The 18,621-nt window shown below is 37.6% G+C and overlaps 1 protein-coding gene across 1 annotated transcript; it reads right to left on the bottom strand.

Annotated features, from left to right (window-relative positions):
* Window positions 1-2,593: 2,593 nt before the first annotated feature.
* On the bottom strand, window positions 2,594-18,589 carry SLU7 (SLU7 homolog, splicing factor). Its single transcript, XM_047868680.1, has 16 exons — window positions 18,497-18,589; window positions 16,192-16,377; window positions 14,669-14,822; window positions 14,248-14,328; window positions 13,791-13,955; window positions 12,833-12,901; window positions 8,332-8,379; window positions 8,016-8,147; window positions 7,662-7,759; window positions 7,168-7,235; window positions 6,895-7,034; window positions 5,593-5,754; window positions 4,190-4,294; window positions 3,961-4,032; window positions 3,519-3,635; window positions 2,594-2,905 (listed from the first exon to the last, which is right to left on the bottom strand). The coding sequence occupies exons 2-16, from the start codon at window positions 16,359-16,361 to the stop codon at window positions 2,726-2,728; spliced, it is 1,761 nt and encodes a 586-aa protein (XP_047724636.1). The 5' UTR covers window positions 16,362-16,377; window positions 18,497-18,589; the 3' UTR covers window positions 2,594-2,725.
* Between the last annotated feature and the right edge of the window lie 32 nt (window positions 18,590-18,621).

Genomic DNA, 18,621 nt, shown 5'->3' with positions numbered 1-18,621 from the left:
AGTCCACATAGTTCTTCAGAGCATTAAAATAAGATTTTGTGTGCGTCAAGCTTTGGGTTTGGATTGTAACATTCAATAAATTAGCATTTTCTATGTGTGAGCAAGGGGGAAAGGGAAGGAAACTCCTTGTACCCCATGTTAAACATTCGGACAAATGCGAGGCTGTAAATTCCATTAAGATACTCACAGTGGAGATGAACTTCTAGAGCTTGCGTCTTGTTTGCCCATGAAGGTCACCCCTTCCCATAAATTAGAGCATGTGGATGAATTTCCTCAGAAAAATTCATTTTGGAGAAAAGATCTTCAATTTTATTTAAAATTCGTTTTAACATGATATTAAAGTTATGAACCCATATTAGATTTTTAGAAGAAAAATTCCAAAGTAGAAACTAGAAAACTGCAGAAAGAAAGACCTCCTTCCTATTTGGGGGATATTTCCTTCCAGAATTGTGACAAACTTAAAGAACAATTTAATAATCTTTCTATAGTCAGTCTTGTTAGAAGCATCCCATTAAGACTGGGGAAAGGGATAGTATCAGAGAATGTGGGATAGATGCATCATTTTCAGGTGTTCAGGGTGAACCTGGTAGACTGAAGCCTGCTTGAGGTTTCTGTCAACAGAAGAAATTGCAAAAGACCAGTCTTTCTGGTCCAGAAAGCAGGGCTTTAAGTACTAGAGAAAAGAGTAGGCTTTAGAGTCAATAGATACTTGGCTTTATGTCCTGGCCCTAACACTTTTACTTATCAGGACCTGAGCAAGCTACCTGGACTAATTAAGCCCTTGTGCTTATTATAAAATAGATTATCCATTAGTCCATGAAGTTCTTTTGCAGAGATAATATACAAAAATTACAGTACATAGTTCCAACACTCAACAGGCAGCTATTAGGGAAATAAAATCAAAGTTCACATAATGAATCATGTTCCAGGTGTTATCTTTTTTCCAAAATGAAGAAATAAGACGTGAGCTCAGATATTATAGAATTCTTCCTAAAATCAGTAAATTAGGTTTCATGGAAGAGGGAACAGAGACCCAGAAAAGTCAGGTGACACATTTTTTGACTTCAAAATTAAAGAAGCTATGGGGCGCCTGGGTGGCGCAGTCAGTTACGCGTCCGACTTCAGCCAGGTCATGATCTCGCGGTCCATGAGTTCGAGCCCCGCGTCAGGCTCTGGGCTGATGGCTCAGAGCCTGGAGCCTGTTTCCTATTCTGTGTCTCCCTCTCTCTCTGCCTCTCCCCCGTTCATGCTCTGTCTCTCTCTGTCCCAAAAATAAACGTTGGAAAAAAAAAATTAACTCAAAATTAAAGAAGCTAAGCCCCCTGACAGTCCCATAAACTGCTTTTCTGTTAAATATTTGAAATAATGCTACAAACCACTCAGTTAAGTATTCTAATTATGTATCTTTATTACCAAAAGATAAATAAAATACAAAATAGACATTGTCACTTTATGGAGCTACCCCATGGTAAGGTAGGAATATGAACACATGTCATTGACTTTCTTGAAATAGGTTAAGAATTACCTCCATTTGCATTGCTTTTTTAATTGCACAGTAGTCTGAATCTACACACTATATTCATAGTACTTGACAATTCGATTGTTACTATTTCTGAGATGGTAACTTAAAGCTGTATCCTAATCAGTTTTGGTGAGCTGTTAAAAAGCCAATGTACTTCTATCAGGGGTTTGAAACAGGCTGTTTTCATTGAGCCCACTCTGTCAGTATTATTTTCATGCTGGTCTTAGAAGAGGCCTGAGGATCATGGCGGTCTCAGTTATTAATAGCCCTACAAGCTATCCTTCTAATTCTTTAAAGAAACTTTCAACTTCAGGTTTTGCTTTTTGCAAATTTTACAGACACCTGCTTACTATAGATATTAGGTATAATGGATATTCTACAATCTTTTAAAATTTAATATGCATTATTTTTACATAAAGGCAATCACAATTAAAGCAACAAATAGTATCACAAACTGTATTTTCTATGATAGAGGAAAGGATTTCTGTGTTTAAAGGCTCAAGTCCAGAATGATTAAAGACCATCACAACACTGGCTCAAAGATGACAAAATATTATTTTTCTGTTATTCTGGATGTAAGATACAAGGAAATATTTTAAAAATAAAAATTTTATAACCAAGTAGAAAACAGAATTATTACTATACAGATTGACATGGGAGATAAAGTTACTCATATGTTCTACAGGTTTCCTTTCAGTAACCCAAAACCCAAGATAGAATAATTTTTTTAGTTTCAGACCAGGGAAACCTTAGAAGGCAAAAACAAAGGATTCTCAAATAACTATAATTATAGTTACTAATAATTTGAAAAAATGAAACCCTGATTTTGAGAAAGAGTAACTAATCTGCCTTCAAAATGCGTGTTAACTAGATAAAGGGCCATATGAATTGTGGAGATACAGTTTAAGCCTTAATGATGTTGAGTAGAAGACATTCTTGCTAGGTAAAGAGCCAAAGCCTCTTTCCACATCACCTAATATAAAATTGGAAAAAAAATCTTAACATACACTTAATGAATTGCTCTTTGTTTTTCTTGTTTCTTCGGTGTACAAAGAAATGAATTTACAAAAGGACTTCTGGAAGCTTTATTAAAGTCAGGCAGCAAAAAGAGTAGTCAAGGGGTTTTCCACCTACAATTATCAGCAAGAAGCTGAAAAGAATGTATCTATGTGTCTATCTTGGGTGACAGTCTATAACTAGCTACTACTGTCCAAGGAAGGAGGCCATGGGGTCATCCGGCCTCTGACGTTTCATTCTATAGGCCTCCATTTCCTCTTCAGTGGGTTCCCGAGTTTCATATATGCTATTGTAAGGCCGCTTCCTCTCATCAATCTGCATAATCTCCTTGACGTGAAGAAGGCGGGCTTCCTCTGCATTCAGGGCCTACAGTGAAAGAAAAAACATGAGTACCACCAATAGTAGCAGAGTACCAAAAGACCCCACTGAATGTAAACTGCTATATGAAAAACCTAGATTATCTGAAAGAGCTTGAGAGTCAGCCAGACTACCTTCAAGCTACAACGAATCACTGTTTGGCTGATACAATATTTTCATACAGCAGGAAATAGTCTACCACATTTTCAATGTTAAAAATTTTTTACTTAATAACAAAGATTCAATGAGATTCACTTTACTAACATAAGTCCAAAACTGATACTTCTGGTGGAAACTACAACTCTGACTTTTCCCAAGGACTTGCTGACACAAATTTTAGAGCTAGAAGGCAATTCTTTCTGGACATATGTCAATAACTCTTAAAGAACAGCTTTACAAAGAACATTTCTTCTGTACATTAGTGATTTTTATCAAACATTCTGAGAAGCAGGCAATACTAAGACAAAAAAATCTCCATTTGCATTCTAGGCCTGATACAAGGTGACCTGAGCAAATCACCCAGACTTGGGATTTTTAAAATGAGCTTGGAGACAGGACTAGATAATTTATTAAGGTCCGTACAAATAAAGAATACTGTCATTGCTCTGACTTCATAAAGTACCTTTTTCAATTTTTCATGTTTCTTTTCTTCATCATCACTATCTGAACTGCTCTTTCGATGCTTCTTCTTCTTCTTCTTTTTCTTCTTTTTATCTTCTTTTAGTTTTTCCTGATGCATCTGATAGGGAGGATTGAAATATAGGGTTATTAATGCAAAAACAAAGTTCTGGTGCAAATTTTGAAGTCTGCCCTCCAGCACTTAAAATTTTTGGACACATGGGGTGCTGGGTGGCTCAGTCAGTTAAGTGTCTGACTTCAGCTCAGATCATGATCTCACGGTTCATGAGTTTGAGCCCTGCATTGGGATCTCTGCTGATAGCACAAAGCCCGTTTCGGATCCTCTGTTCCCCTCTCTCCCTCTCCCTCTCCCCATGCATGAGCACATTCTCTCAAAAATAAATAAACATTAAAAAAAAATTCAGGACAAATGATTATAGACTTACCTCCATGAGCGTTTGAGGTTTTTTTACAGATTCTTCTCCAGTTATATCATTTATAATACATTCCTCTGAATTCTGTGGGAAAATATAGTCATTTGACTTGAGTAATCATAGTTACCGATCATTGAAGAAAAAGTTAAAATTTGAAACATGAGAAATATGTTTCATACAGATTCTGACTTAAGAACTTTTGTTGTTTTACACTTGCAAGAACTAGAGCACAATTACTTACAGCAATCTCCTTCCCAGCTTCTCCAGTGCAATAGGAATACTTGAAAAAGGAGTGACAGCATTTGTATCCCCATCGGCCTTCTTTCCAGTAAGATCCCCAGATATGCTGCAGGGAGAGAGTTGTTACTTAAAAAGGAACCTGAAACTAGGGACTCTCATACACTGTTGATATGAGCATAAAATAATACAGTCCTTTAAAAGGTTAACTTGGGAGGAAACTTATGGGGATTCCAGGGCTAGCTAATAGGGACAAGGTGGCCTGCTCTCAAGTGTGACAAGCAGGCATTAAATTATAATGGTCTTACATTTTATTCCTAAAACTTTAAAAAAAAATTAGGATATCTGACTTCTCTTTAAAAATTAAGAAGGACTGGGAAATTCTGGGCCCACATTCCTACTTGGCAAGAACTGGCTGTTGCTGACCAGTGGATGCCCCTTTCAGACAGGGTTTGTGTTCTCTAGTTTGTATAATTTGCCTGAGTCACTTCACTCATATGATTTAGCAGCCTGGCTCCTATAGGTAGTTCTGTTTTTGATCCAACTTAGACAATTGTAGTTTGGGTACACGTGTTTTATAATGTGATGCAGTATGAATTACACTGTATCACTTATGTTCTTGTTAAAATATTTAACTTTAGTCAAGTCTTTAGATCTGAATTTGTTTATAGGAAATACAGAGGATAGAGGAATAACTCGTATGATATCATACAAGTAATTGAACCAGTCAAAATAGAATGTGAGTTTACAAAATAACTGTCCTGATCTGTTTAGGAGTCACTGTCCTGAAAAAGGGGAGTTTCGATAGAGGGAGATAGAGAAAAAGAGACATAACAACCAAAATAAACTTTGATTGGATTCTGACTCAAAACAAAAACAAAAGCAAAAAAAACCCACCTATTTAAAGGCATTTTTGTGTATATTTTGGTAATGTGATTAAGAATTACAGATTAGAGGATATTAAGGAGTCCATGATAATTTTCTAAAGTGTGATAATGTAGGGGAATATCCTTAATTTTAGGAAATACATGATATAATGTCTATCAGTGAAATATCATAATATCTGTAATTTTCAAGTATTTTAGTAAAAAAAAAAGATACAAATATATATATGTGGGTATATGTATATACCAGCATGCATACACCCCTCCCTCTGTCCAGACAAAACATATATGGCAACATGCAAAATATTTCTGAATCTAGGTGGTGGGTATGTGGGTGAACATAATAGTATTCTAAAGTTTTTGTATTTTTAGAAAAATTTCATAAAATAAAATTAAAATATAAAAAAAAAAAAAAAAAAGGAAAACAAGCCCAACAATGATTCGCTATGAAGCTGTAAAAAGAAAATATAACTCAGAGAAAAATGCTAACAAGGACACCAGATGGTTCTAGTTTAACACATACTGTGTGATTGTGGATCTTCACATCCTCCTCATACTTAGAGCAGGCGACAGCCCTCTCCTGTCCTTTGATGACTGTCCCATGTCTTGAGTACTCCACATAGTCTTCAGTCTGAGCTAAAAGCAATTCAGCTGGAGGGGCATCCAAATGTTCTTGGCCACCATACTAAAAGAACATTGAATATTATTAAATACATTTTACAGCAAAGGTTTTCATTCAAATCTCTATTGATCAGTTTGTTTCTAATCAGAAACACGAAAGCAATATTTTTTATGGGCTCTGTTATACAAAGTACAGTGAAAAAGAAAAAGCCACATGATTTTTATAGGCAAATAAAAGATGTCTCAGTTGTTATCCATGTGTTGAGCGTGGCAAATTACCAAATGGCCATCAATTCCTCTTAACCTTGTATGCGTGCCCATTTGCCACATGACTTTGCTACTCTTCCCCTCAAGAGATAGACAGTCTGTTTCTCCATCTTTGAATCTGGGCCTGGCCATGTTACTTGTTCAGGCCTGTGGGAAACTGGGCAAATGTGATGCAAGCAAAGGCCTGGAAAGCACTTGTGCAGTGGGGCATATTTTTGTTGCTAGTGTCTGGTACCCCAAGAATGCCATATGAAGCTGGACTAGCCTACCAAAGGAGGAGAGCCCACCCTGGGCAGACATGAGCTGTTCCAGATGAGGTCTCTTAGGACAATCAGCCTGCTAACTGCTAGAGACCAGAATGAGGCCATTCTAGATCATCCAGCTTCAGATGGGCAGGCCCAGACCAGGAGACCCAGCTGACATACAAAATCCTCAGAAATAACCAATGTTTCTTTTAAACTGCTATGTTTTTGTTGTTGTTGCTGTTTTCCCGCAAAAGCTTCCTGATACAGCTAAACTGATAATGTATACACTTGATTTCAAGTCAATGTGAGGGTAGGACTGTTCCTAACAAACTAAAAGGGACTTTATGTGCATTGTATTCCAAATGTAAATTGAATGATCATTAACTAGTCATTTCTCTCTTTTTTTTTTTTTTTTTTAATTTTTTTTTTTTTTCAACGTTTATTTATTTTTGGGACAGAGAGAGACAGAGCATGAGCGGGGGAGGGGCAGAGAGAGAGGGAGACACAGAATCGGAAACAGGCTCCAGGCTCTGAGCCATCAGCCCAGAGCCTGACGCGGGGCTCGAACTCCCGGACCTCGAGATCGTGACCTGGCTGAAGTCGGACGCTTAACCGACTGCGCCACCCAGGCGCCCCACTAGTCATTTCTCTTTAACAAACATTCTTTTTTTAAGCATTTTGGTCAAAATTACCTTTTCCAGGATGCTTTCTTTCTGCTGTTCCTTGAAGTCTTCTTTTTTGACTTTGAAGGACTTGTACAACAGCTCTAGTTTTGTAGGATCGGCCTGCAGATGCACTTCAGATCCCTTGTCATAGGCTTCCCAAGCAAACACTACAAAAATCAAAGACATTTTAATGACTTGTCAGCTACGTTTATTGCATGCTTGTTAAAAACAAACTTTTAAAAATGCCCCCAAATTTCTTTTGAGCTTATAAAAATACCTTGACTTAGAGCAAACACTTACACTGTGTCTGAGCCATTGAAATGGTATCTCCTGTGTATCTAACGAAGTTATCCCCTGCATAGCTCACTCTGTAAATGCAAATTTAAAAAACAAGTTGTTTCAGAAATTGCTTTCTTTAAGGAAAGTTCATTCTTTTCTGACCCAACCATAGATGATGTTTATTTTAACTCAGATTCAGTTTTATGATTAAAAACTCTCCCCCCACCCCTGCCCTACCTTGAAATCTATTTTTTAATGTTTACTTATTTTTGAGAGAGAGAGAGAGAGAGAGAGAGAGAGAGAGAGAGAGAGAGACAGCAAGCATGGGAGGAACAGAGAGAGGGAGACACAGAATATGAAGCAGACTCCAGGCTCTGAGCTGAGCTGTCAGCACAGAGCCTGATGCCGGGCTCAAACCCACAGACCGTGAGGTCATGACCTGAGCTAAAGTTGGATGCTTAACTGACTGAGCCACCCAGGCGCCCCAAAATCTATACATTTAACTTGATACTTACTCATCTGGATTCTTTCCTGCATTGGCATAGGGATTCTCTCTCATCGCTCTAGTTTTGGGATCATAGTAAGCAGAATTTGGATCTAAATTCCGCAAATACTAGAAGGGAAAATGGTTTAAGACTGCATTAATGTTTACTTCTGTCAAAAAAGATTTCAGCACACTAGGCAGATGAGTCAATCACGATCAATTGTGTGTATACATTTCCAGGTACAGAAGATAAAATACAGAATGATACCTAATCTTGGAATGACTATATTACCTATATACTATCCAGATACCAGATGAGTAGACAAAATTTGGGGTGGGAAGACAAATATTTTTTGAGTGTGTATGTTAAGTTGGCAAGGCTTACTTTTGCAATATCTTCTCGAATCCTGAGATTCCGGACAGTAATCCGCCTCTTAGAGTCAAAGTTCTGTCCAGGCATGTCAATGTCATCTGCGTATTTATCTTCATCCTCATCTTCACTATTATGATCTTTTTCCTGAAGGAAGTGGAAAGAGGGAAAAACAAATTATAAGAAAAAAAGAGCAGCATCTAGTTCTTACTTTCCTTTAATCCAACTCTTATTCAGTTATATTCCTTAAAGCTATTATTATTAGTTATTGTTATTAGCCATTAGCCATCAGAAATTGAAAAATTTGCCAGACAAGGCAAATATTTATTACCGTTTGAGAATTTGGTTCCTCTTCTCCCCACTGGTGTTTTGGAGAATTCTGCATTATGCAAGAAGAAAAAGAATTTGTTATTTTATTCCACTGAATCTACTGATTCACACTTTATTTTTTTATTATCATTTTTTTAATGTTTAGTTTTCAGAGAGAGAGAGTTAGAGCAAGCACAAGCAGGGGAGGGGCAGAGAGGGAGACAGAGAATCCAAAGCAGGCTCCAGGCTCCAAGCTGTCAGCACAGAGCCTGATGCAGGGCTCACACTCATGAAGTGTGAGATCATGACCTGAGCTGAAGTTGGATGCTTAACCGACTGAGCCACCCAGAAGCCCTTATTGATTCACATGTTAAATACTTAGGTAAAATAATATAACTTAAATCTAACTGAACAAATCCTCCTATTTCTCATTGTAATGAACACATAAGTTCTGAATACAAGTATGTACTTATGAATAATTTTATCAGACTGTCTACAAAGCCAGTAAATTTCTAGAGAATTTTCAATGATATAGGATTATAATCACACAAGGGTAGGAGGAACATCAAGATGACCAATGTAATCAATATATATTCATTTCTTATATGTTAACCTTTAGACACCATTTTTGCTAAACCTTACTAGTTTTCTATCAAGTCCAAAAAGAAAATGTTACAGGATCATGTAATAAGTATCTTTAGAACCAGAACAGCTTATGTAAAATTTAGGCAATGAAGGAATCTACTCAGATGACACCATACTGTAATCTAAGAAGGGTGAGATCCTTGGCACAAAGATACTCTTTCTTCATTAGCAACTGGTCAGGATTTTCTCTAATTCTACAAAATGCCTATACCAAAGTAATCAGTATTTTATCATGTCCCTTTAAAAACCTTCAAACGTTAAAAAGAGTACCTTATAGTATAGTGGGGGAATATGAAAATATATGTGTGTGTGAATCAATCAATCAATCTATCTATCCATTCTCCCTATATAAATAGAATGATAGATATAGATACATATACAATATATTGGTGAGAGCATAAATTTGAGCAGCTCTCCTGAATGGCATCTAAGTGATATGACACCAAAATATTAAATAAAATACTCACTGTGTCAACAACTACAAATTATGGAATTTACTCTAACGGAATAATGCATCAATTATATAAAGAGATATGTACAAGAATGTGATTTATAGTGTCGTATATAGTATCAAAAATTTGGGAAAAAAATCAACTTAATAATAGATAATTGGTTATATACATTACTATACTTGAACACTGAACATCCATTAAGGTGATTCTATCTGGGGCACCTGGGTGACTCAGTCAGTTAGGTGTCCAACTCTTGGTTTCAGCTGAGGTCATAATCTCACGGTCATGAGATGAGCCTGTTCCTGGCTCCACACTGGGCATGGAGCCTGCTTAGGATTCTCTCTCTCTCTCTTTTCCTCTGCCCTTCCCCTGCTCATGCTTGAACTCTCCCCCCTCCCCCAAAAAACCGTGAAAGTGATTCTATTCAATCTGTAGGAAAAAAACATATAATTTGCTACCCCCTTTCTTTTTTGCTGTTATTTTTTTTGCTGTTAAAAAGGGAGAAAGAGATGGGAATAACATTATATATTTGTTTTTGTTTGTATTTATGTAAGAAACTCTGAAAGTATCCACAAGAAAAACAGATTATGGGGGGGGTGGTGAGGTTTTGAGATAGGATGAATGGAGGCAAGGATGGGAGACTTTTTACTGCATATCTTCTTAAATTACTCTGAGTTTTATATAATACCATGTGAATTTATATAAAAATAAATAGGTGTATATTTATTTAATTACACAGAAAACATGATCTCATTGCCTCTATCGTTTAACTGAAAGAGGTGATAATTAAGTATGCAAAGATGAAATCCACATAAAAAACAAGTTGTATTATCATTACACACATATATAGATATATGGGGGTAGGTGGAGTGGGACCTAGAAAGGCCTACCTCAAAATGTTAATAGTTAAAATAGGAGATACTTTCTTCCTTATAATTTTTCTAAAATTTCTTTCACTGCCTATGTGTTACTTCCAGAATCATTTTTTTAAATAAAGATTTCATTTTTTAAGTAATTTCTACACCCAACATGGGGTTTGAACTCACAAGCCTGAGATAAAGAGTCACAAGCCTTACTGACTGAGGCAGCCAGGCATCCCAGAATCATGTGTTCTTTTAAATGTTCTTCAGTTATTTTTATTTTTGGTTTAGAGAATAAGAGAGGAGAGGGGCAGAGAGACAGAGAGAATCTTAAGCAGGCTCTACACTCAGTGTGGAGTGTGAAGCCTGGTGTCGGGCTCGATCCCACGACCCTAGGATTATGACCTCAGCTGAAATCAAAAGTCAGACACTTAACCAACTGAGCTGCCTAGGTGTCCGTTTTTTCTTTTATTTTTTAAGTTTATTTATTTATTTTGAGAGAGAGAGAGAAGAGAGTGTATGTGAGCAGGGATGGGGCAGAGAGAGAGAGAGAGAGAGAGAGAGAGAGAGAGAGAGAGAGAAAGAAAGAATACCAAGTAGGCTCTGTGTTATTAGCACAGAGCCTGACACAGGACTTGATCTCATGATCTGTGAGATCATGACCTGAGCCAAAGTCAAGAGTTGGATGCTTAACCAACTAAGACATCCAGGCACCTCTGTTTTTTAAAAAAATAATTGTTTTTTGGAGTTCCCACAAGTTGCGAGTTCAACAACAAAAAAATTTATGATGCTGTACAGAAAGTTCAATCTCTACAGTAGACTTTTCTCCTATGTATGTAGTTAATATCCAAGTACTGAAGTGGTCAAAAATCATCAGTCCCCTGTATACATTTAAGTATGCTTACTGGGCAACTAAATGATACTATGTTTACAATAAACAACAGAGAACATATTAGAACAAAAGAAACAGGCCATTTTCCTTTTTCCAGAATTGGTGGTAACAACAGTTATGAATTACCAAATGTTTACTTACTATGTGATATGAATGCTAAACCTCCTGAAGGGTACATGTTATCTCTGTTTGAGAGATGACAAACTGAGGCTCAGAGAAGCAAATTAATTTTTCTACGATCACCTAGCTAGCCAAGGACAGAGCTGGATTTTAGCATCTATCTGTTAACCTGTGCTGTGAGCCTCAGGGACTGTTCGCTAAGTGGCCTCAGGGACTGTTCGCTTGGTGCTTACTTAGGTCTGTTTCTAATTCATACTTGGCAAGAATTCCTTTTAGAAATTTAAACTCCAAATGTTTTTTATGTGTGCCATAAATTTGTTAAAAAAAAACTTTTAATAAGCATAATATACATTAACTATTAAGTTGTCATGAATAAAAAATTGGCTGCAATACATCTTTTTACTATAAAATTTTTTTAGTCAAAAATTTTGTTTTATTCACCTATAAAATTATTATAGTCATTATGGAAAATGTAGGAAGCAATAGTAAAAATACAAAGAAAAATTTACTAATTCTACACTGGATGAGAATTAGTATTCTTTTTTCCTATGTGATATTACAATATTTTTTCATGTGTTATTTAAATGTAAGTGTTACCCACTGTTGTTATAAAGATTTTAAGAGCTATGCCCCAGGGGCGCCTGGGTGGCTCAGTCGGTTGAGCATCTGACTTCGACTCAGGTCATGATCCCGTGGTTCATGAGTTCAAGCCTCATGTCGGGCTCTGTGCCGACAGCTCAGAGCCTGGAGCCTGTTTCAGATTCTGTGTGTGTCTCTCTCTCTACCCCTTGCCTGCTCACGCTTTGTCTCTCTCAAAAATAAACATTAAAAAAAATTTTAAAAAAAGAGCCATGCCCCATTCTATCATGCAGATGCAGGACAGTTTACTTCACCAATTCCCCGTTCCTATTTAAGCTATTTCAATTTCTTGCTATCTTAAAAAGTGCTACAATGAACATCTTTGCATATATGACTTTCTCCTGATTACTAGAAAATTCTTTAGGATTGAAAGATCTACTAATTTAATTCCAGAAAACGGATATAAATATTTTATGGCAACATTCTTTACAAAATGATTGTGTCAAGGTATATTCTCATGAATGGTATGAGTGCCAGTTTTACTCTTTCCTCTCAATAGCACTTCTCTGTCCCTAAAATCTTGTTTTTTTTTTTTAATGTTTATTTTGTTTTTGAGAGAGACAGAGAGAGAAGAGAGAAGAGAGAAGAGAGAAGACAGAAGAGAGAGGAGAGAAGAGAGAGAGAGAGAGAGAGAGAGAGAGAGAGAGAGCGCGCGCACGTGCACACAGGGGAGAGGGAGCCAGAGTATCTGAAGCGGGCTTTGTGCTGACAGCAGATAGTTGAATGTGGGGCTCGAAATCATGAACCGTGAGAGATCATGACCTGAGCTGAAGTTGGATGCTTAACTGACTGAGCCACTCTGGCGCCCCTGCTAAAATCTTTTCTAACTGGAGAGATAAAATGAATTCTTATTTCAATTTTCATTTTTGTTTGCTAAGAGTTTGAATTTTTTTATTGATCATTTTTATTACTTACAGCTTGTTCCACTAATTTCCCTGAGGCTAATTCTTCTTGGAGTTTCTGGGCTTTCAGTGTTCGTTTTGCCTAATAAAAAAGGAAACATTTGAAATTAACTTTACAACATTCAAATGAACATTTAGTTTTTTTGTATTTAAAATCAACAAATTTATTGCGTTCAGAAAGTTCACTAAACAAGGTCGTCTCTTTGGGATTTCTTGTAGCTCCAGAACTATGGTTTCTAAACAGGAGTTACAAACTCCTGTTTGAACCAAGCATTAATATAAACTGAGCCAAACAGCAGCAGTGATTAAACTGCAGAGAACAAGCTAAGTTCAGAAGGAGCAGCTGTCACCTGACTCCAGATGACTGACTCTTGCCAGGCAGACCCAGGATTACCATATCATTGTTCAAGAAGAGATGAGACTTACATTATACGAAATCCCATGATTTTTAAATGTAAACTCTACTTAAAAAAAAGAAAAAGGCAGTGTGACTATGGATTTTAAGGAATGGGGATGAGTAGGTAAAATCATAACAGAAAAAAACTGAAATTGAATTAAAATAAAATTCGATTTTCTGAAATGAGTTATCCTATTCCCCTCTCACCTCTCTCAAATGCTATGCGAGACAACGGTAAAAATAGGTCTATGGGCAAGATGCAGTGTGTGTGTATACGGGGGGCAAGAGTTTATAACCTTAAAAAGCCAAAAGCTTTAGATACTAATCTGTTCTCATGCTTCCAATATCTTCTGCAACCTCAGGAATCAAAAAACAATATAAGAATCAAATAAGACACTGCTGCCAATAGGGCTAGCCCGTTTCATCTTCACTATTCCGTTAGGCCTACTACTACTATTATAAAAATGCTACCATTTTTATATTGCTTGAAGACAAAAAATAGAGTTGCTAAACCAGTGATACAGCAAAATGTACATTCTTTAAGGAGTGTGGGAAAGCAGGGAACTTTGCTCACCAGATCAACTTTGGCGTATTCTTCTACAATTTTCATGTGTTCCTCTGGATTGTAGCCATTCCACCGGTCCCTCTTCCCATCATAGTCAAACATCAGCTGGGGCTGGACATGCTCATCTGGAGCTATATTAGTACCTGTAAATTTTGCTCCAACTCGCCTAGGTCTCTGGGAAATAAAATAAAATAAAGTCTTTCCCTAAGTTCCTGTAGCCCAGAGGAAAATTTCAGATGACCTTTACAAAGCAAGCATAAACACACCATGGGAGTTTATGGTCTGTTCAGTTATCAGTTACTCTCCCAGCAGTAAATTCTGATGGTGCTAATCTAATTTCACTCAAATTAATTTTTTTTTTAACTTGTACCAAAATTTAGGTAATTTTAGAAAAATAGAATTAATCTGACAAGGAAGAATAAAAGAGACTCTGACAAGTTTCTAAAATTCTCAAAGGTGAGCTTACCTCAAAGCAGTCTTTCTTTTTGTGTGTCATGGCCCCACAATTTTCACATGCTCCCTTGCGGTACTTAGTAGTTATAGAATTCTATAAATGGATATAAAGAAAAACAAAATATTCTAATTATCTGAATAAATTAGAAATAATTTTGGCTCTCACTACTATATTATCTAATGAAGTGACTGACTCATTAAGAGAAAAACGAGTTAGAGTCTCCATACTTTACAAATGAGAAAATTAAGTACTTTAGCAACATAAAATTTATAAAAGAAAACACAGACTAAAATAGTATGTATTGTGAATTTTAATCTCAGGTAAAAGATTATATAATCTGTTTCAATTTAACATAGTATCGAAGGTTTTATATTAAGTTCTTAAAATAAAATCTCCATTTCCAAAAGGATATATATAAAAGTTGCCCACATACCTCTTTTACACCCCTCTTGTACCATTCTCCAGATGAGCTGTATTGCTTCTGTTTCTCTGGTTGTGGTCTCTGGTGCTTTAAAGTAGGTCTTTTTGATGGATCAATATACCATGGCACTGAAGAAATATACTGAGGTATATGAGGGTTGATGTCTCTGTAATTAAAAAAATATATATATGTTTTTAAAGAATAAAGTTTGGGGGTGCCTGGGTGGCTCAGTCGGTTGGGCGTCCAACTTCGGCTCAGGTCATGATCTCGCGGTCCGTGAGTTCGAGCCCCACATTGGGGTCTGGGCTGACAGCTCAAAGCCTGGAGCCTGTTTCGGATTCTGTGTCTCCCTCTCTCTCTGACCCTCCCCTGCTCATGCTCTGTCTCTATCTGTCTCAAAAATAAATAAATGTTAAAAAGAAAAAAAAAAAAGAATAAAGTTTGAGGGGTGCGTGGGTGGCTCAGTTGATTAAGCGTCTGACTCTTGATTTTGGCTCAGGTCATGATCTCACGGTTCATGAGATCGAGCTTTGCATAGGGCTCTGTGCTGACAATGTGGAGCTTGCTTGGGATTCTCTCCTTCTCTCCCCGCCTCTTCCCACTTGTGCTTACTCATGCTGTCTCCCTCTCTCTCTCAAAAATAAATAAACATGTAAAAAAGAAAAAAAGTTTGAAAATAGTTGATATTACAATTACAAAGGTAGCCTTTATAGACTCTAAGGCCAGAGATAGTGCAGTGGGAGGGAGAGGGAAGAGAATATGCTTGGTATCTCTATAATATAGAAAAAAAAAAAGAAAAATAAGCAAAGTAATTTATACTTTATTTTAGATTGAAAAAAATTCCAATATAGAAACTAAGAATAGTGATAGAACTGAAGTGAGGAGCTAGATATGGAAGACACGGATGTATGTTAGTAAATAATGTCTTATAAAAGAGTAAGAAGCTAGCTAATAATGTCTAGAGTTGATTAAAACAATGATGTAGGTACATTATTTAGAGATGTGGAAGTATCAACCAGAAAAACTCAAAACAGAAAGATTTAGAAGATTTGCAGAGGTGGAACAAGGAGTGGGAGGGGTTGAAAGGGATGACTGCTGTTCATTGTAAGTCCTTCAATATTTTTTTATTAAACCTTACATATATGAATTTGATAAAATAATAAAAACAAAAAGAAGGTAAATGGTAAAGATAGCTTCCTGTCAAAGCAAAGGATGAAAAACTACTCAACTACGTGGACATAAATTTGAATTTTTAAAAAATGTTTATTTATTTACTTTGAGAGAGAGGAAGAGAGAGAGAGCGCACGTGCACATGTGCACGAGGGAAAGGCAGAAACAGAAAGGGAGAGAGAGAATCCCAAGCAGGCTCTACGTGGGGTCAGCGCAGAGCCAGACACGGGGCTCGATCTCACAAACCTTGAGACCGTAACCTGAATGGAAACCAGGAGTTAGACACTTAACCGACTGAGTCACCCAGGCGCCCCATAAATCTGAATTCTGAATGAACAGATCATGCAAATAATGAAATAACTTACTTTCCTTCTTCATCAACTTCTGCAGGAGCATTACCCAGTTTCCGCTGCTCTTCCAACTCCTTCTTCTTTCTCCAGTCCTCTCTGGTCATCTTCTTTGGTTCCTCCAGACTCATTTCTTTGGACCCCGACAGGGGGGCCGCATTAACTGCATCTACAGCTGCAGCTGACATGGTTATCTGGACCCCTCTATGAAAAGAATGAAATACATATTAGTATAAAGTAGGCCTTCATGAATTCATCAGTAAAACTATTAAAAGTACATCCTAATAACATATACTACAGTCTGGCTTATATATTTCATAAGTTCTTATAGTATCTGTAAGGGAAGGGTCTCGTTCCCCTCCACAAGGTCTCTATTTACCATCTGTATTTCCTCCCTCAACTCTAACTTATAAATGCAGAGAAATATATAGACATGTACTCAAAATTTCATAAGACTCTTTCATTAACATTCCTGAATTTCTGTATGTGTGTCTCGGACTTTACCAACACATTACATGAGTAAACAATTGTCCTGTTTTCCTTAAAGACGAAATGCCTTAAGAATTATCTATATCCGCTGACTCTATTTCCTCATCTTCTACTTCTCTCCTCAATCACTCTAATTTAGCTTCCATCCTCTACCTCTCTAAAGAATTACCACTAAGTTATCAATGATCAATGTACTAAATCCACTGTACATTTTTCAGTTCTGTTCCTTCCCTCTTGATTCTTATCCCTTGGCGTAAGTAACACTATCCTCTCCTGTTTTTTCTTGACTCTCTCTTGCTGCTCCTGTCTCCTTTGCAGGTTCATCTAGGTCTGCCTAGTTATTCGATTTTGCATTCTACAGGGCTCAGTGCTAGAGTCTCTTTCATTACTCAGGACTCCATCAGTGGACTAGGTCATCTATTTCTAAGGCTTCATAGCCACAATATATCACTGTTGGCTCTCCAACTTACATCTCCTCTCCAGATCTTTTATCTGAGTTTCATATACATATATTCCAATTGCGTACTTCATAGCATCTTCACTTAGAGGTCTTAGTGATACCTAAACTCAACAAATCTTAATTGAAACTCATGATCTCCTCCATGAAATCTCATCTCCATTCACTGTTTCCTCTCTTTTTAATTTTTTTTAACGTTTATTTATTTTTGAGACAGAGAGAGACAGAGCATGAACGGGGGAGGGACAGACAGAGAAGGAGACATAGAATCGGAAGCAGGGTCCAGGCTCTGAGCCATCAGCCCAGAGCCCGACGCGGGGCTCGAACTCACGGACCGCGAGATCGTGACCAGAGCTGAGGTCGGATGCTTAACTGACTGAGCCACCCAGGCGCCCCTGTTTCCTCTCTTAATGAAAAATACCATTCATTCCTTTACATATGTGTCCCAGCTAATCTCCACATCTATTTCATCACTAAGTATTGCTATTTTCACCTTCTGAATAGCACTCAAATTTATCTACTTCTCTCTATTCTCAATGCTACCATTTCAGTGTAAGTTATTACTTTCCTTTCTTATGGGTCTTCTGTCAGTCTCTCCAACCAGTTCTCCACACTGCAGTGTTATTTTTTCAAAACACGTATTTAATCATACCATGTCCTACTACTGCACAAGCTTAAAATCCTTCAATGTGGCACTGTCCAAGAGAAATATAATGCCAGCCTCATACATCATTTTAAGCATTCCAGTAGTCATATTTAGTAAAAAAAAAAAAAAAAAGCAGTTTCTCTTAATATAAGAGAAACTACGGTAAGTCTTTAAAATCTGACAGATTTTTTTGGGGCGCCTGGGTGGCTCAGTCGGTTGAGCGTCCGACTTCAGCTCAGGTCACGATCTCACGGTTTGTGAGTTTGAGCCCCTCGTCGGGCTCTGGGCTGATGGCTCAGAGCCTGGAGCCTGCTTCCGATTCTGTGTCTCCCTCTCTCTCTCTGCCCCTCCCCCATTCATGCTCTGTCTCTCTCTGTCTCAAAAATAAATAAACATTAACAAAAAATTAAAATCTGACAGATTTTATAGGTATTCAGACTAATCCCCAACAACACTGTCCCCCTAACATAGCTGGACAGTGCACCTCCAACATCTGATAATTCATACTCTAAAAACCACTGAAGACGCACTCCTGGTCTGGCTGGGCACAAGTAAAGTGTCTGAGGCCTAGGACGGCGGCTTCTTTCTCGGTCCCCAATCCCCGTTTCCCCCTCGACCTGGCGTTCATCACTTCCGCAATGATATATCTAAGAATTAGGAGCCTTCAGCCTATTTCCCAGAGTTTTCTAGCTTCACTTCTTCTCGATCCCCAAATTCCCACATTTCCTCACCCAGTCCGGCCACAGCCGACCCCAAAGGCTCCCGACAGAGACGAGATCAGTCCGTCAGTGTTTACTTCCTGTTGTCCCGCCCTCTCCCGGCAGCCACTTCGGTAGTTTCCGGACGAGCGGCAACA

Source organism: Prionailurus viverrinus, chromosome A1 (assembly GCF_022837055.1).
Source record: "Prionailurus viverrinus isolate Anna chromosome A1, UM_Priviv_1.0, whole genome shotgun sequence".
Lineage (NCBI taxonomy): Eukaryota > Metazoa > Chordata > Mammalia > Carnivora > Felidae > Prionailurus > Prionailurus viverrinus.
This window is presented reverse-complemented; position numbering and strand designations above follow the sequence as displayed.

What these genes read in the sequence shown, in the direction of transcription:
- SLU7 (XM_047868680.1), bottom strand. Translation starts at nt 16,361, where the DNA reads ATGTCAGCTGCAGCTGTAGATGCAGTTAATGCGGCCCCCCTGTCGGGG. An exon ending in AGGAACCAAATTCTCAAACG is followed by an intron (nt 8,148 to 8,331) that starts GTAATAAATATT and finishes CACTTCCTTCAG; the next exon opens with GAAAAAGATCATAATAGTGA. An exon ending in TGAAGATCCACAATCACACA is followed by an intron (nt 4,295 to 5,592) that starts GTATGTGTTAAA and finishes CTCTCCCTGCAG; the next exon opens with CATATCTGGGGATCTTACTG.